The sequence below is a fragment of the Lynx canadensis genome, chromosome A1 (assembly GCF_007474595.2).
Source record: "Lynx canadensis isolate LIC74 chromosome A1, mLynCan4.pri.v2, whole genome shotgun sequence".
Lineage (NCBI taxonomy): Eukaryota > Metazoa > Chordata > Mammalia > Carnivora > Felidae > Lynx > Lynx canadensis.
This window is the reverse complement of record NC_044303.2, coordinates 153,447,674-153,465,631: the sequence shown is the minus strand read 5'-3', so window position 1 is coordinate 153,465,631 and position 17,958 is coordinate 153,447,674. Positions and strand designations below refer to the sequence as shown.

At 36.3% G+C, this 17,958-nt stretch overlaps 1 protein-coding gene across 1 annotated transcript in view; it reads right to left on the bottom strand.

Moving 5' to 3' along the window:
• ADGRV1 (adhesion G protein-coupled receptor V1) overlaps positions 1-17,958 on the bottom strand; it is a 519,149-nt gene that overhangs the window by 301,485 nt on the left and 199,706 nt on the right. Inside the window, 3 exon segments of the mRNA XM_032593635.1 lie at positions 5,791-5,891; positions 15,493-15,653; positions 17,400-17,539. Coding sequence (XP_032449526.1) covers positions 5,791-5,891; positions 15,493-15,653; positions 17,400-17,539 — 402 coding nt within the window.

Here is a 17,958-nt window from a genome sequence, read left to right as displayed (position 1 = left end):
CCTGGGATAAGGAGAGTTTACTCAAATTTTTGGTTTTAATTTCACTAGTGGACAATGGAATGGGCATTCAGTCATGAATGTGCTAAGCCTTTGGCCATATTGAGGATCACACCTGAATTAAGACTCAAATACATAATAAATTCAACTTAAATATATATTCATATCTGGGTGCGGAATGCTCTTTATTCATGGTCACCATTTAATCTCTACATGAAGACAAGGCACAATTGAATACAAAATTTTTTGGACAAAAAATAAAAATAGAAACCTTACATACTTAATACCATTTAAATGGGGGCACAATACCATTTAAATGGGGGCACACTCAAGGTCTTCAGAGGGAAGAAAGAATTGGGGAGGACTGGCTACACTTTCTTTCTAGTGGTTTATTTTATGTCCAAAAACAACACTGAGAAGTTCTGCCAAGTATGAAATGCTATGAGAAAGACCAAAATAAAAACATAGTCTGTACTCTGAGTCGGACATTAGTTCTCTTGTCTAAGTACCTTTCCTTTGGGTACTTAGGGATGGAGTAGGGGAGGATAAAACAAGAAAAAAGCAGCAGTAGTCTTTCCTTCCAGAAGGAAAGACAAGCATTTGTAAGTAGTTTCAAAGGCAATGACACTATGAATGAAAGTAAAAATTTAATTAATGGTATTTCTTAAATAATTTTTCACAGTAAGGAAGACAGGCTGACAGTGTGGGTTTGGTAATAACAATAATAACAGCAACAGCAGCAGTGGCAGCAACAGCAACAACCAGAAATGCACTTGGGTCATAATATGGTCAATCTAATCTCCTAACAAGCCCGATCTAGAAGCCCACCCCAGGCTTACTGGTTCAGTATCTGAATTTTAATAAGATGCCCACAATGAAGCTTAAGAAACACATTTCTGATCTACTTACATATGCACTAGCATATAATCACAAATGTTCTACTGGATAACGACCCTTTGTGTTTCTCAAGTTCCCAATCCTCAAAGCGAGACCCAATTTTGATCCTTGTACTTCAATTCTTACTTTTTTTTTTGTTTCTTTTTGTTTGTTTGTTTAGTAACAAAGCAGAAATAATATAGGATATTCTGGTGAGTAAGTAACTAATCCAAACTTCCAACTAAACAAAAATCTGTTCTGATTAGTTTATACTTTATAATTTGTCTCATTCTGCTTTAATTGATACAAATATACTTTTTAGATATGCGTTTTCAGACTCTGCACACACAATGGCTTTCCTGAGCTGGCAGTCTCAACAAAACAGGGAAGCTGTAAGGGGAGAAACCGGGCCGTGTAGCAGCCAGAAGGAACCTGTATTTGAGAGTTTACACATGGCTTCTGGCTTCCTTCACATTGTAGTCAACGATTCTTAGAGTGCCAAAGATGCTATATATTCAAATCAAAAGGACATTTCAGCACTAAAGCAGAACCTGTTGGCAGGAATATTTGGGCAGCATTCTACCCGGAAAACAAAATGACATGGCACAAAATGACACCCCAAATGTTGCAGAATTAGAAAACTGGACAAACACTGATAGCCCATCTTCAGCTAAATGCCAGAGAACAAGCTTCTGAATTTTAAGGCAATTCCCTTGTCCTTTACTGAGGAAAATGTCTAAGTAGTTACAACTCTTGCACATCCAATGGCCACCAAAAACTTAATTTAAGTATTTAAAATTCTCAGATATTTAGTGTCTTCTGAATTCAGATAATATATAGACTGGCCAACAAATTTAATCATTTTTACATACTTTTTTTTTCTAGACAAATTTACTCTTCAGTTTAAAAATATGTGCTTAAGCCATGTAAATAAACAAACAAACAAACAAAGAAAAAAAACAGAGGGAAAAAACCCAAGTATTTCCCTTTGTTAAGTTTACCAACCAGAGAGTAAATGCAGTTCTATCTTATCATGTTTTCTATGAGAAAATTTCTGTTCTTTTTTTAGATTTGGAGAATTGCTTTTCCTGACAGAACCCCCAGAACTGAGAACCCTGAACTGCAAACTTGTCCTTTGTCCTAGTTGTTTACCAGCCTTATCAGGGCACACATGGGTTGGCAATGTGATTCTAAGATAAAAATTCCAAAGATATAATTAGATGTTTTTCCGAGCAATATCACCCAATACCATAAAAATTTGTTTGCTGTTCTTCACATTATACTTGAAGTGAATGGTCTCACAATTTCTTGCCATTTAGTAATCTTCTTTTAGGTAACCGAGACATTTTAACTTGGCACTGAAGAAAAATACATATTATTTTTTAAATAAATAATACTGAAAAAAGAGATCTTATCTCAAAACTTCTACCTGCAACATTTCAATGAACAGATATTTCTATATAAATAACAGACTTATTAAAACTTCCACAGCAAAAATATAAACAGGAAAACAATCTTTTGCCCCTGAATTTAACTATAAGTGATAAATGACACAAAGATATATTCTAAGCTAGTGATGCAGAACCTTGCTTATGGTATCCTACACTTTTATTTAGTATAATTCTGAACAAAAGAAATAAACAGACAATGGTAAGAAGCCACAAATGTACATTTACTATTACAGAAGAATACTCTCTAGCCCAATCATGGAAGCACTGTAAAAACATCTCTCAAGTTTTCTGCTGAACTCCATTTTTGCTAGGGATTGAAACCATTAAAAAAAAAAAAAAATCAAAAAAAAATCTTCTACTGCCACCTGCTGGTAGTTTATAGTCAATGATTCTCAAAGATGCTAGAACGACAAACCAGATTAATGTATAGATATAAATAATATAAATATATATTTTTACATATGTTTCTAGCAGAGAAGTAGAGCCAGACGAGCACATTTTGATTGCTAACTTGCTCACTGACTGACCTACAATGACAAAAGGAAGTCAAAGATGATCACATTTCCATTCTTCCCTTTCCCACAAAGGCCATTCAATCTCATTCTAGGTAAGCAATAAAGATTTGACACTGAATGCTTTTGGCTGACCTGTATTTGAGTATTTGCAACTCAAACACTTGAGGCCAGCAAAGAAAGTTTCATTTTCTTAGCCAAAGAATGACTGGCCAAAAGTGTATTTTTGAAGACTTCTCGAGAGGAAACTCACACTCTAGGGATGTCAACATAATGTTGATGGAGGATTCCAAATGAGAGATCTGAGGTTGGAAATGGAATACCCCCATTGGCAAGATTCTGTAACTGGAGACATCAATACGATTTTAAAATTCAGAAAGAGCGGGCCCAAGTTCCTGCAGTCAGCTTCATTTCTTTTTTTGGAGAGTCTGAGGATTTAAAAAAGCCTTTGCTAAAAGATTTTCAGGGAAACAACTATTCTCTTTAATTTACAGGGTATTTATGGGGCGCCTGGGTGGCTCAGTCGGTTAAATATCCGACTTCAGCTCAGGTCATGATCTCACAGTTTCTGAGTTCGAGCCCGGTGTCAGGCTCTGTGCTGCCCACTCAGAACCTGGAGCCTGCTTCGGATTGTGTGTCTCCCTCTCTCTCTGCCCCTCCCCTGCTCATGCTCTCTCTCAAAAAATAAGTAAACATTAAAACAAATTTAAACGGTATTTAAAAAAATCAAAGTAGATAGGTAAACCATTTTGAGGCAACAGTACTTTATCAATAATACACCAATTCTTCCTACAAACTACGGAAATGTTTTTTTTAGATATTTTATGTCACAAGCTACATATTACAGAATATTTCATGGCACAATGCTTCATCTATTCTAAAAATAAACCAAAAAACATGGATTTGACTAACCTTCTTCTCTAAAATTAATGTTAAGTACAATGTGAATCAGAAGGCAGTGTCCCAACATATAAATCCTGGGTCCTTCTTTCACATCCCCAGACATGAGCAAATTTGTCTGCTAGGACACTGAAGAGTTGTCTGTAATTCTACAGTGCTATAATTAAGACTTGTACAAATTCTGCTGCCAAAAAATCACCAGAGTGGGTGGTGAATGCAGCCAAGTAAACTCTAATTATGGAAGGCGGGTTTTCTAAGATCTTACATACAAGAAGCAAAGGCAAGATCAGACAGCTAAGATAGGTTACCAAGGCAATATAAATAGCCTTGTCAAATTCAATGTAAGCCCCCCTTTGGTAACAGCTGTTACCTCCCAAAGCTCATAGGTACTTTAAAAACGCAATCTGGAATCCTCTGCCTAGAATCCAGCACTTAACTGTTCCCCCAAAATAAAGTTATGAAATTTACACATGCAATTTTCACTCCTAGGACAATAAAAAGACAATAAAAAAAAAAAGACAATAGGAGTCCAATATCTCAGATAATTTTCCATCTTAAATTTCAGCTCCTCTACTAGTATTATTTTAAAAACTTGTTAGAGTTCAATAAAATGCCTTAAGCACTCTGAAACACAGCATGCAAATCCTAAGTGTACAGCACAATAAATTTACATAACTTGAACATATGCATATAACCAGCAGCACCCAATCAAGAAACAGTATTTTTTTGCACTCCAGAAGGGCCCCAACTACCTAGAAAAGGGGAAGTTTTACTTTATAAAATAAATACAAAGTTCTCTCAATAATAATACTGTATAATGTCTTCCTACTGTCCGGATCTGTAATTACAGCCTTCAAGTAGATATGATTATGCCTTTCCCCCTTTGCGTATACAAACGTCTGTGCCCACCTTTCCCCTCATCAACAAACTGCACAAACTTCTCATTCAAGTCTGACCACAAATATCACCTCCTATATGAAGACTTCCTGGACTTTCACAGAATAATAAATTAAATCATCATCTACATTCACACAGTACTTTGCAAATAGTACATGTTTGCACTTATCTATACATCTACTGTTCTAGACTGTGAGTACTTCATGGACAGGAAAGGCATCTAATTTCATTTTTTGATCTGTTTTCTGTGTTTTAATCTGTGCTTTAAACTTCCTGCTAATGGATGACGAAATGTTTTTCATGTTCTATCTTCTGCAAGAGAAAACCTGAGTAGTTTTTCAGAAAAGAACGTTCCACCAAACTGTGTTCTATAATATTAAACCACACAAAATACAGTTGACTCTCGAACAACCTGGGTTTCAACTGTGTGGGTTCACTTACAATGTGGATTTTTTTCAATAAATACAGTATATAGTGTTGGAAGTGAATTTTCCTTATGATTTTTTAAATAATATTTTCTTTTCTCTAGCTTGCTTTACTTTAGCGTAAGAATGCATCATTTAATACATACAACATACAAAACACAGGTTAATCAACTGTTTATGTTACCTGTAAGGCTTCCAGTCAACAGTACACTATCAGTAGTTAAGTTTTGGGGGAGACAAGAGTTCTATGCAGATTTGTGACTGCACGGGGAGTCAGTGCCACGTACCCTCATGTTCAAGGGTCAACAGATAAAATATTAGCAGATATTTTAAAACACATATCATCTTAATGTCCTCCATGTAAAAGAATTTGTAACAAAGCATATTTTATTCAAACAGATTAAGTAAAATATGCTAATGTTAATACATGCACACATCAGTAATACATTTATCACATATAAATTGAGAGTATAATGCTTTGTGATAAGCAGCTATTTTCTTGTAAGGGAGGATATTAAGGTACCTCTGTATAAAACAGCTCACAAAATACACTTTAGGTCCTAATACTGTCATTTCCTCTTACCACACTCTTCCACCCTCCCCTGCTATACAACTAAACAAGCTTACTTCAGCTACAATGAGATTACACTTTGCTCATATGTTCAATTCAAGGATCACAGAAGAAGAAACATGAACCTCTTGTGAAAGGTAGAAATCCCCGGGCCCTCTTACCTGTGTACCTAAGCTGGCTGCCATCATGTGAGCCAGAAGCTTAGCTGCAAACATGGAGTGCCTGGCACAGAAGATATGGGAAAGGACAGCCAGGCCAAGACCTGCAAGAACAAAAACGTTCACAGGTGGGTTTACAATCCATGAGCAAACAGTAGCGTAGCAAACTTCTTTGGAACAGGTAAGCATATAAGGCCTGTAGTCTCCCCATGCCACACAGCATGGAAACGATCATATTTTAATTTTAATCTACTCCATTTTACATGACATATACAATCTTAGCAATTAGGGCCAAAGGACAACGTTAATTTTCAACAGCTACATGTTCACTCCCTTACCAAAAAGATAGCACAAATTAAGCAGATTAATAACTTCATTACACTTCTGTTTTTCTATGTTTCCACTAGACAAGTTTTAATGTATAAGAAAAGAATCAAATTCCAATCTAATTTTCCAAGAACAGGTGGCTTGGCTAAATAGAGATATTTAGGGAGGTGAATTGGAGTTTTCAGGCAGAAAATTGTGAATAGTACTAACAAAACTCAGGCTTAGTAATTACTCCCTTTTTATCTACTAGGAATAGTTATGTAATTACAACAGTGGTAATTATGAATTTTAAGAGTAACCTTATGCTACTGGGTGCCAAAACCAAAGAACAAAATGTATTCTTTCCTCCTGAGATGACGTTTAACCTAAACATCTATATTTCTAAGTGGGGTAAAGAAAACTGTTCTTATTTTCTTTAAATGTACTTGAATTCATCTCTTTACACTACTTCAACGTTTATTTATTTTTGGGACAGAGAGAGACAGAGCATGAACGGGGGAGGGGCAGAGAGAGAGGGAGACACAGAATCGGAAACAGGCTCCAGGCTCTGAGCCATCAGGCCAGAGCCTGACGCGGGGCTTGAACTCACGGACCGCGAGATCGTGACATGGCTGAAGTCGGACGCTTAACCGACTGCGCCACCCAGGCGCCCCTCTTTACACTACTTCAAAGGGATGATTAGAAACTTGGCACTAAAAAAAATACAAAGAAACTCAGCATTAACCAACAAATCTTTTATCTTGCAATTCGTATCTATAAATTTCTTTTAGTGCCATGTTTTAAATGCAGAGTATATACATATTTTTTAAATATTTCCTGTTCTAGAATTTAAATGTGCTTCAAATAGTAACCCATTTGGTTTTTCACTTAAGCCTTTTCATCCTTCACACCTTTGCTAGAGTTATTTTGTGTGAGAACCATCAAAACGTGACAATTGGCATGTATGTGCTGCTTTGCCATATCATTTGTATGTAGTTTTAACATAGTTTGAACCTCATTTATTAATGCCTCCTTTACAAACAGGAGACGCTGCATTTATTTAAATTTGCTTTCCATTATCTTCTATGAAGTTATGGAACAAACTTTATTTTTTTTAATTTATTTTTAATTTACACATATTTAAAGAATTTTTTTTAATGTTTAGTTATTTTTGAGAGAGAGAGACAGAGACAGAGCACGAGAGGGAGAGGGCAGAGAGAAAGGGAGACACAGAATCCAAAGCAGGCTCCAGGCTCCAGGCTCTGTGCTGACAGCTCTGTGCTGATGCGGGGCTCAAACCCACATACCATGAGATCATGACCTGAACTCAAGTCAGACACTTAACTGACTGAGCCACCCAGGTGCCCCTATACATATATATATTTTTTAATTTTTAATTTTTTTATTTTTTATACATATATTTTAAATGTTTGTTTATTTTTGAGGAGAGAGAGACAGAGTGCAAGTGGAGGAGGGGCAGACAGAGAGGGAGACACGGAATTCGAAGCAGGCTCCAGGCTCTGAGCTGCCACCACAGAGCCCAAGGCAGGGCTCGAACCCACGAACTGTGAGTTCATGACCTAAGCTGAAGTCAGATGCTTAACCGACTGAGCCACCCAGGCACCCCTGGAGCAAACTTTTAAAATATACCACATGTTGGCCTAAGTGGATTGGGCCTCTGCAAAGTGCCCACAGGGGGTTGATGACTAACTAGTAGTATTCCTTACAGCAATGCCTCTCCTAACTCCTTTTGGTAAAGTTTAGATTTTAATAAGAGTGTTTAGATTTTAATAAGTTAGACAAAGTTCCACATAGGAAGTGAGTCTTTGCATTAGACAAAGCTTTTGGCCTAGAAATTTGGCCAAGAAATCTGACATAATCCATTTTTCAGAAGGCTGCTCTAGGGTGTTCTGGGGCAGGTGTGCAGGTCTCAGGTTGCCTCTGAGATCCACCCACACAGGGACACAGAGTATCCAGAAACTGCAGTGTCATGCCTGACTTTGCATCTTTACTTAGTCTATAAACTACTGAAGCTAATGCTCTGAACTCACCAACGTTCACCAGGAATTTCTTATGGTGATCAAAGCTGGTTTAAACTCAAGGTTTGGTGTGTGTGTGTAATAAACTGATTTAAAAGCAAGGCCTTGCAAATTTTTTTCGATATAAGCCACATGATCACAAATATGTGCTTTACTGTACGTTTATTGTGGTAAATGCCAACAATGTGAGGCAAGGGGATTAGCGCTGGATAAAGGAGAAATAAACATGAGTCAACTGGTTTTTTTCTAGATCACAAGAAGAGCTTATTCACAGCCTTTTCCCTTAACTTGGTAATTCTCCATTATATTCACTTTTCATGAGATAAATTTAGTACCGTTAAACTTGACCAGCTCAAGAATATTTAATTGAGTATATGAGCTGCAATTAAAATGCTAGCATGACACCTGGTGGTAGTCCAGGATTCAAAGCCAGTGGTAAAAAAATGGGCTAGATTCTGTTAGCCTAGAACTAAAATGCATGATAGTTGTCGGGATGCATTTTTTATTTAGGGAAGAAGAATGGTGCTAAAAAACCTCAAGCAGCCTGCTCCCCAGCCTTGACGGGCCTTGGGAAAGATGGTGAATATCTTATATCTAAAGAAATGCATGCTTCAGTTCTCAAGTTCCTGAAGCACTATATGCTAAGTACTTAACTTTTATTTTCTTATCTGATATCAAAAAGCTGCATTTAGCATACATGATTTAAATTTACAAGTCAGTCGTTTCTTTTTTTAAGTTATAACAATGTTTGGTTTAAATTCAACATGTAAATCACAGGGTATAAAGTGTTATAACTATAAATAGAATGTTTTTTAAAAAATAATAAAGTGTAACAATTCCAGGTATTACCTAAAGGTACGCTAAACAGCTTTTTAAAAAATTGACTCCTTGGCCATTATGCGGAAATAACAAGCAGCTAACTGGATAATTCTCCTTTACTTTTTTTCCTAGCACAATGTAGGTTATATACTCAATTGGAAAAGAGCTATTAATTAGTTCCCTAACACAAATGACTTTTCTATATTATTAGAAAGTGAAGGAAAAGATAAATTACCCTTAACAAAGTAACACTGATAATCTTTGATTTAGAGAAGAAAAACTCTAATGAACTAACTAGATGGTTTTTCTAACATCAAACTGGACCAAAGATTTTATTGAGCTACACAATATCGGAATGTTTATAATGTGTATAAACATACATAATGTTTGTATATGAATATGCATACCCAGTAAACATATCTATCATTTGACATCCCTTAAGAATAGGGTATAGCTTGGGAATGCAAGCTGGTGCAGCCACTCTGGAAAACAGTATGGAGGTTCCTCAAAAAACTAAAAATGGAACTACCCTACGACCCAGCAATTGCACTACTAGGCATTTATCCAAGGGATACAGGTGTGCTGTTTTGAAGGGACACATGCACCCCCATGTTTATAGCAGAACTATCAACAATAGCCAAAGTATGGAAAGAGCCCAAATGTCCATCGATAGATGAATGGATAAAGAAGATGTGGTATATATATATATATATATATATATATATATATATATATATACACACATATATGTATATACACATACATACATACATACAATGGAGTATTACTTGGCAATCAAAAAGAATGAAATCTTGCCATTTGCAACTGCGTGGATGGAACCGGAGGGTATTATGCTAAGTGAAATTAGTCAGAGAAAGACAAAAATCATATGACTTCACTCATATGAGGACTAAGAGACAAAACAGATGAACATAAGGGAAGGGAAACAAAAATAATATAAAAATAGGGAGGGGGACAAAACAGAAGAGACTCTTAAATATGGAGAACAAACTGAGGGCTACTGGAGGGGTTGTGACGGGGGAGGCTAAATGGGTAAGGGGCACTAAGGAATCTACTTCTGAAATCATTGTTGCACTATATGTTAACTAATTTGGATATAAATTTAAAAAAATTAAAATTAAAACAAAAAAAATAGGATACACTTTCCAAGTTACTGATCTAAATATCAATGTTTTTTGCCATGAAATTTCTTTTAAGTGTTCATAACTTTTGTATCTACCTATGTATCTGTCTCTATCTTCTCTATGGATAAATCTCAACAAAACCACACGCTCACTATACATTATTAAATCAATTACTAGGTTGTTACCTTCATTTTTTTTCTATTTTCCCACCTAATGCTAGCTGTAACTGTTCCTTTTTTTAATTCTTGTGGCTCATTTCTAATGACTCCCACATTTCTCTCCTCTGAGCATGGTGCCTCTTGGTTACTGCTACTAATAAGCTAAAGGCAGGAAAACAAAATTGTCAAGCCTGAAAAGTTTTCTCTGTTGAACAAAAGTCAATATGAACCACCTTAGAGAACACAAGTTCTACGTGTTTGGGGAGAGGATTTCTTACAGAGGGATGAGGGTCAGGAGACTAGCCTCCAGAAAATCAGAGTGTTAAACCTGAGAGGTTCAATAACCACATGTGTTTATCTACATTTTAATTAGTTAAAATTAAATAGAATGAAAAATTCAGTTCTTCACTTGTTCCAGTCATATTCTGAAGGCTCAATAACACATGTGACCAGTGGCTACTATATTGGACAGTGCAAAGCATTTTGATCATTGCAGCAAGATACACTGGAGAGTGCTGTGTTTAAATGTCCTGTCCTGAGTGAAAGGAAAAAAAGAATATGTTGTATTTCAGAAGAATTTTTATTAAAAATGGCTAAAATGAGAGAAGGTTTGGGACTTGAAAGTAGGATGTTGACTTACATAGTCACAAGAACACGTAATTGTTGGAGGATGTCACATCAACAACATATATTCATTTATTTACTAATTTAACCACTAACTATAAACTGCTACACATCAGGAGCTGTGTTGGGCAATGAAGACACAGTGTTGAAAAAGGTAGTTACTTGCTGCTCTCCCACCTTATCTCTACATTTCTACCTGTACCTCCTCCCAGACACAGACTGGTTTATGAAAGGTCAGAGATCACAATTCTGTGCAAAGAGATGTGCAAGAAAACATTCTGGATGGTTTTCAGGGAAGTTTTCATTGCTCTTAAAACAAGATCAACTAAGTGCTTTTCCTTTGGCAAGCCTAGACACTTGTGCAATGCTGAGAGTTGCGGCTAGCTCAAGACCATGTAGGGCAAGACAGAAAACAAAATCTTTGAGGAGAGCAATACAGAAAAACAAGAAGGGGGTGGGCCTGTGATGACACCACTGAGGTCCTGAATTAATCCACCCTGAACTCTATTTATTTATTTAAGAAATTCGAATTGTCTTCTGCTAACTTGCGCCAAGTTCATCTTAAATATGTCCTGTATGTCTAGAGAAATCCACTATTTTTATGACATATCAGAATTAAAACTAAGCTTTCTGACTCACTATCTGAAACTTTCTCTTCAAATGGCTTTAAAAAGATTCTTATTTATTGTTTTCTATTCATGTTAGTAACTCCTCCATTTGATAGTTAAAATGAAGCTGTTTTGATATACCTTCCCCCATAATCATAAGGCTATTTTAGGACAGTGATTACAGTGAATATAAACTTGATATTTTTGGAAGAATGTGACACAAATTTTTTTTTTAAATCTCTAACTTTGAAAAGTATTTTGAAATGAATGGGTGGCATATGGTAAAGGTATTTTTTTTCTGGAAAAACTATCAGAATTTCAGCTTGTAAAACATAAAAGGCATAACTAGAATAGTCTTTCATTTAATATACCTTGGACAAAAGAAAAAGCATGCTTCAAAGGACTTTGGATTGTACTGATTTATTTATCCTGTCTTATTATTTAGCAATTTATAGACAATTATTTTGTTCCTTAACTGAAAAATTGACATTGTGCTGACATGTATATACTTAGTAATCTGTACAGTAAATAAAACCATTACCCATGTAAAAGGGAAAGCTTTAGTTTGACTAATGTGCTAAATGATTTCTCCACTGTAAGAGAACAAAAAAAGAACAATGAAATAAACGTGAAGTCTGTAATTCATCTTTAATCTCAGCTTAAAAGCCCTCCAAACACAGGAGACTTAAGAGCAAGTGCATCACGTAAGACCTAGTTCACATACTGATATTAAAACTGAAATGGATTATGGAATGTTACAGGTCTTGTTAAGATCCCAAGGCCACAGGAATTGTATTTAAAGTTAAAATCAGAATGATTCCAATCCAATAGTCTATCCTACTACAACATCAACAGACTTACAAGAAGCAGGAGAGGCTTCTTTGACATTATTCTCCAGATAGTACCACAAACCATGCTTTAGGTTCCTTAACAAGTACACTCTGAAAATTATGGTGTTATGGCATCATTATCTAACATTATTTTAAGTTGCATTTCTTCCAAGTCACCTTTCCAAGTGACTTTCATACTGTTACACCTAAGTGCACGTTTATGTTTTACTTGTCCTATCTTTTTGGCTTCAAAAGATAACCTTTGTTTAATTTCTTGGCATCTGTTAAACTCGTTTACAATTTTTAAAGCCGCGGGTATATATAAACCCTCATCTTTCATCTTCCAAAGCTGAAGATTAGTAAACTTTTTGGCCTGTATGGCCATTTCACACATTTGATCATTCTGCTGGAGTGCAGTAAGCAGAGATATAGAACTAAAACAGAAACACTGTGATCCATCCTGGCTTAAAGGATTTATTACTTCATATGTAATTGTATGTTGGCATGTTTCATGAAAAGAGCTGGTCAGACTGCTTCCAAATTTAGATGGATTTCTGATAGGGTCTGGAATAAATTATAAAATGTGTATGTAAGATACACAAAATTCTCATCTCTAGTTCCTGGGGGCCATCAGAAGGATAGATGGAAATCTCCCTCCCATAAAGGTAGAAACAGATACAAACACAGGACTTTATGTCTCCTGCTCTACAGAACACGCTGTATACATTACAATATGCTGTGGACAGGGGTGCCTGCGTGACTCTGTCGGGTCAGGCGTCCAAATATTGATTTTGGATCAGGTCATGATCTCACGGTTCATGAGTTTAAACCCCACATGGGGCTCTGCGCTGACAGTGTAGAGCCTGCTTGGGATTCTATCTCTCTCCCTTCTCTCTCTGCCCCTCCCTTGCTTGTGTGTGCATGTGTGTGTACTCTCTCTCAAAATACATACATACATACATACATACATACATACATACATAAACAAACGAACAAACATTAAAAAAATATGTTGTGGACAGAGGGGGAAAGACCCAATAATTTCAAATATGACTCTAAGTGAAAAGTAATAAAAGCAAATACTAATATTCAGGTATTGGTTCTCAAATACATGACCAAATCTATGTACTCTTTTCTAGACTGAATTGGAAAAAATATCTATTAATAATTCTTCTAGGAAATATGTTATTGTCCTGCTAGTCTTCTACAGAATCACGATAATATTCTCTCTTTAGTTTTTAAAACTCTGTTTTGATGTTCAATACTTAGAGCAAGCAAGGGATTTTGTGGGTCATAGCAGCACTTGAGTTTATGTCCCTAAGGAAATATATAAAATTACATCCAGATTTTACTGCAGCATTTTACCTTTTGGCTTTATTTTATGTCTATGAAATTTCAGTAAATATACTAGCAATAAAATCAAGTAGGATGTCTCCATCTGATTTGGGAACTATGTGGACCTGGAAGAATCTATCAAGCAAGAAATGTTATCCTTATGAAAGATGTTATTAAGAATAAGAAAGTAGCTTTTGCTATTGAATATGTTAGACTTAAACTTAACATAAATTAAGGGAAATGTATATTCTTATAAAATGAAATTATAATGGAAAGACTTTTAAATCCTCAGGACAAAGAATATTAATTAATTACTTGTGTCTACCTCCACAAAAGTTTCATAATAAAGATTACTGTTTCCATACCAAGTAAAAAAGACACAAATGTAGTAATAATCACATTTACAGACAAAACATTATTAAAGTAGGAGATCAGAAATTTCTGAGTTAGTATGTTTACCACCCTATTATATTAATACACTTTAAAGTCATATATTATGGGCAGAGAAACCTCGGTATATAGAGAAACTAACTGATTTGCCCCAGATCCCACACCTGGCCACTGGCAGAACCAGGATTTGAACCCAGGGAATCTGGCTCCTATACCTAGTTGTCTGTATAACACACTGTTTACAGAAGCAGCAGGGGGCTGTAAAAGATGACTCAGGGCATGGAATAAGCAAGGGTAGGGAAGAGAAATATAGTTAAAGGAATTCTCAGACTCCTGCCCATATAATCAATAGAGCAAATGAGAAAAGTTCTATACTTATTAAAAATTAAGGTACAGGTAAATAGTTTGACAGACATTAATACCAGTGAGGTTCCTATTCCTGCCAGAAAAGGGTTCTACATGTAAAAGATGAAAGACTATTTTTTAACAGAGTGATTGAGTATATTCACAGCTCATAGGTTGTATGCGTGTTTTTTTATTCTTAAGTTTATTTATTTATTTTGAGTAAGAGGGTGTGAGCATTAGCAGGGGAGGGGCAGGAAGAGAGGAAGTGAGAGAATCCCAAGCAGGCTCCACACTGTCAGTGCAGAGCCTGATGCAGTGCTCAACCCCACGAACAGTGAGATCACGACCTGAGCCAAAATCGAGAATTGGACACTTAACCAACTAAGCCACCCAGGCATCCCTATGTTTGTTTTTTTAATGAAAATACAAAATGCTTATAATTTATGTCAGACCACATCAAACACCGTATATTATGTCTCATATAATCCTGACATTCTACTGCAGAACCAGCCCTCTACATCATAACACTAAGAACTATATCCTTCCCTACTATCTTTTTAAAAACATTTTTATTATTTATTTATTTTTGAGAAAGACAGAGAGAGAGACAGAGAGAAACAGAGTGTGAGTGGGGAGGGCCAGAGAGAGAAGGAGACACAGAATTCGAAACAGGCTCCATGCTCTGAGCTGTCAGTACACAGCCCGATGCAGGGCTCGAATTCATGAACCATGAGATAATGACCTGAGCCGAAGTCAGACGCTTAAGCAACTGAACTGCCCAGGTGCCCCTATTCTTCCCTACTATCTAGTTTCTATCTCACACTGTCTTGTATATTCCTTATGAGTTGGAACTGTCTTGTTCTTTATAATATCTTATTACATTATTATATTGTATCTTGTATTATACCTTTGTTATTCATTATATCAGTACCAAGTTGGCCTTCCATAAATACCCACTGTATGAATTAATGAATAAGACAATGGTAAAATTCATTTCCCCCTAGTACTAATGAATTATAGTATGTTTGCATCTTGCCAACATGGGAAAACAGACTTTCATTCTTATAAATATTCAAAATTATTGACTCTAAAATACCACAACTGACCTGAGATACATATAAATCCAGAAGAGAAAAAAGCTTCATTGTATGAAGATAAGTTGTCAGTCTCGGCGTAGACCGCATGCATGGACATGTATGAACAGGCACATTCCACGTAGTCTGAAGTGTCCTCAACCACTTTGCAAAACTGACTGTCAGACAACCAGCTAGGGCAAAAACACAATGGTCACTACTGCTCTTTTATCAACATTTAGGGTATTGAGATGGCTTTTAAAGTAAAAGTAACTTACTGAACTTAAGTGTTCTTTATTCAATCATTTAGCATACCAATTTTCAAGAAAAAAACACTGGAGGGAATATTTTGTCTAAGACATGACACAACAGATCCCACAAGATACCTCAAGAAGCAGCCTAAATACTAACCAAACCTGCAGAAGCATTCCTGATACCAAAGCAGCCAGTCCTCTCAAGAGAGCAGTGCCAGCACTTAATCTAAAGCAAACACACCCAAGTGCAGATGCACTCTTCCCTAGCATTCAAAAATACCAAAAGATGGACAGAGCCACTACATGTGTAGTCTTCACCCTTCTTCAAACAATTCCTTGTAATTTTTTTTTATTTATTTTTGAGAGAGAGAGAGAGAGAGAGAGAGAGAGAGAGAGAGAGAGAAAGCATGCATGCACGCTAAAGCAGGGGAGGGGCAGAGAGAGGGACAAAGAGAATCCCAAGAAGACTCCTCACTGCTAGCTTGGAGCCCAATGTGGGGCTTGAACTCAAGAACCGTGAGATCATGACATGAGCCAAAACCAAGAGTCAGCTGCTTAACCTAAGGAGGTACCCAGGCGCCCCAATTCCTTTGAACCCCATAAATTACTTAAAAGATTTTCTACGTTTCTTTCTTCATTTTTGTTTAAATTTTGAAGCCAGTTATATTTCATAAATGTTCTCCAGTGTTCTTTCAAAAGTTTCCTTCTATAATATCTGGCTTTTAACACAAAAACTTTGTAATGATTACAGCAAATACAGGGTTAGATGCCAAGCCTTGTGATCATTCCTCAGTGACACTTGGTTGAGCCTCCTCCCTTTGATAGTGCCTCTTGAATCCTTTACTTTTCTAAGGACATAAAACTTCTTAGCCCCAACAGCAGATTCAAGTTTGAAGCATTCATTATTAGTTATGTATCAAGGATGGCACAGTATCTATGTATTAAGTTTAAGATCTCTCACCAGGCATTCGAAATTTCAACTAAAAGATTTTTACACAAAGAAAAAGACTAACCAGAATTTTGCTGTTTGGAGGACAGTTACCCAACACAGCTGTTAAATGTATTTAGAATTTTAGTCTGTGCAGGTGAAAGTCAGAAATAAATAGAGCCTAGTGACTAAGCCCTCTGGGCCAGCCATGCCTGACCCTACAGCACTGATGGAGCTTCAGGCATTAGAACTGCTCAGAAACTGGAGGCCCTAGGCCAAGGAGATTCTACAGAAGAATCATTCTCTTCTTCTCATTCCTGTGCATGGTTTAATTCTAAAATGTACTCTAAGCCACATGTGGACTAGAATTATAAATTCCTGCTAATTCCTCTAAACACAGAGCATCAGATTCAGAACTATAAGCCAGAAGGAAGAGGCAAAAAGAATCTCCTTTCCTGCCCAACAAATTAACCAATAAACAAAGGAAGGTTATGTGAATTGAGTAGAACTCACACTAGGTCCAATGAGAGCAGTTATAATAAAGAAGTAATGTGTTAAACACATCTTTAAATTGTTGGGCTACACTTGCTACCTGCATAATGCCAATTTCCAATGCTGCTTTGTCATTTTATTGCAGGGATTCTTCTCCACTCTAAAGTCTCACCGGAGGCTACCCTGTATGTTCAGTACAAAAATTGGGCTCAACGGTGGTAAAATGGGGAAGGACTGAATTTTTATTTTAAAGAATTATTAAGTACCTTGCAGCAGCCTGATTCCAAAGGAGACACAGAGACGTGTGGGGAATAATCCTGGACTCAGCAGCATAAATCCTATAGAGAACTTCATTGTTGTCAGTCAAGAGTTGTGAACTCTGTCCTTTCACACTCAAAGATAGTACCTGTAATGACAAAAAAGACAGAAAAATGGTGTTTTAAAATCAAAGGAAAAATCAATTCTGAACTTTGATTCATTTTCCTAGTCACTTAAATCACTTGCTTACTGCCACTACTTAAATAATTAGCTTACTTAGCAATGCAGGGAATCTGACTGGTTTTTCATTGCAAACATTTTACCTCCACTTGAGTTACCGAGCCATCTTCTGCAGACAATGCTCACTTTAACTGTCTAGCTTCATTAATGAGTGGGGAACAGAATATGATATAATATTAGTGAAGGCTACATTTTTCACTTTCCCCACTATATATATTTTCCTCAAGAAAACATGAAGGAGCTATTTCCAACTATATTTGAGACTGCACATTCTACAAATAAGTTCATGAAGATGGGACATGTTTCATAATTAGCTCACCATGTGCA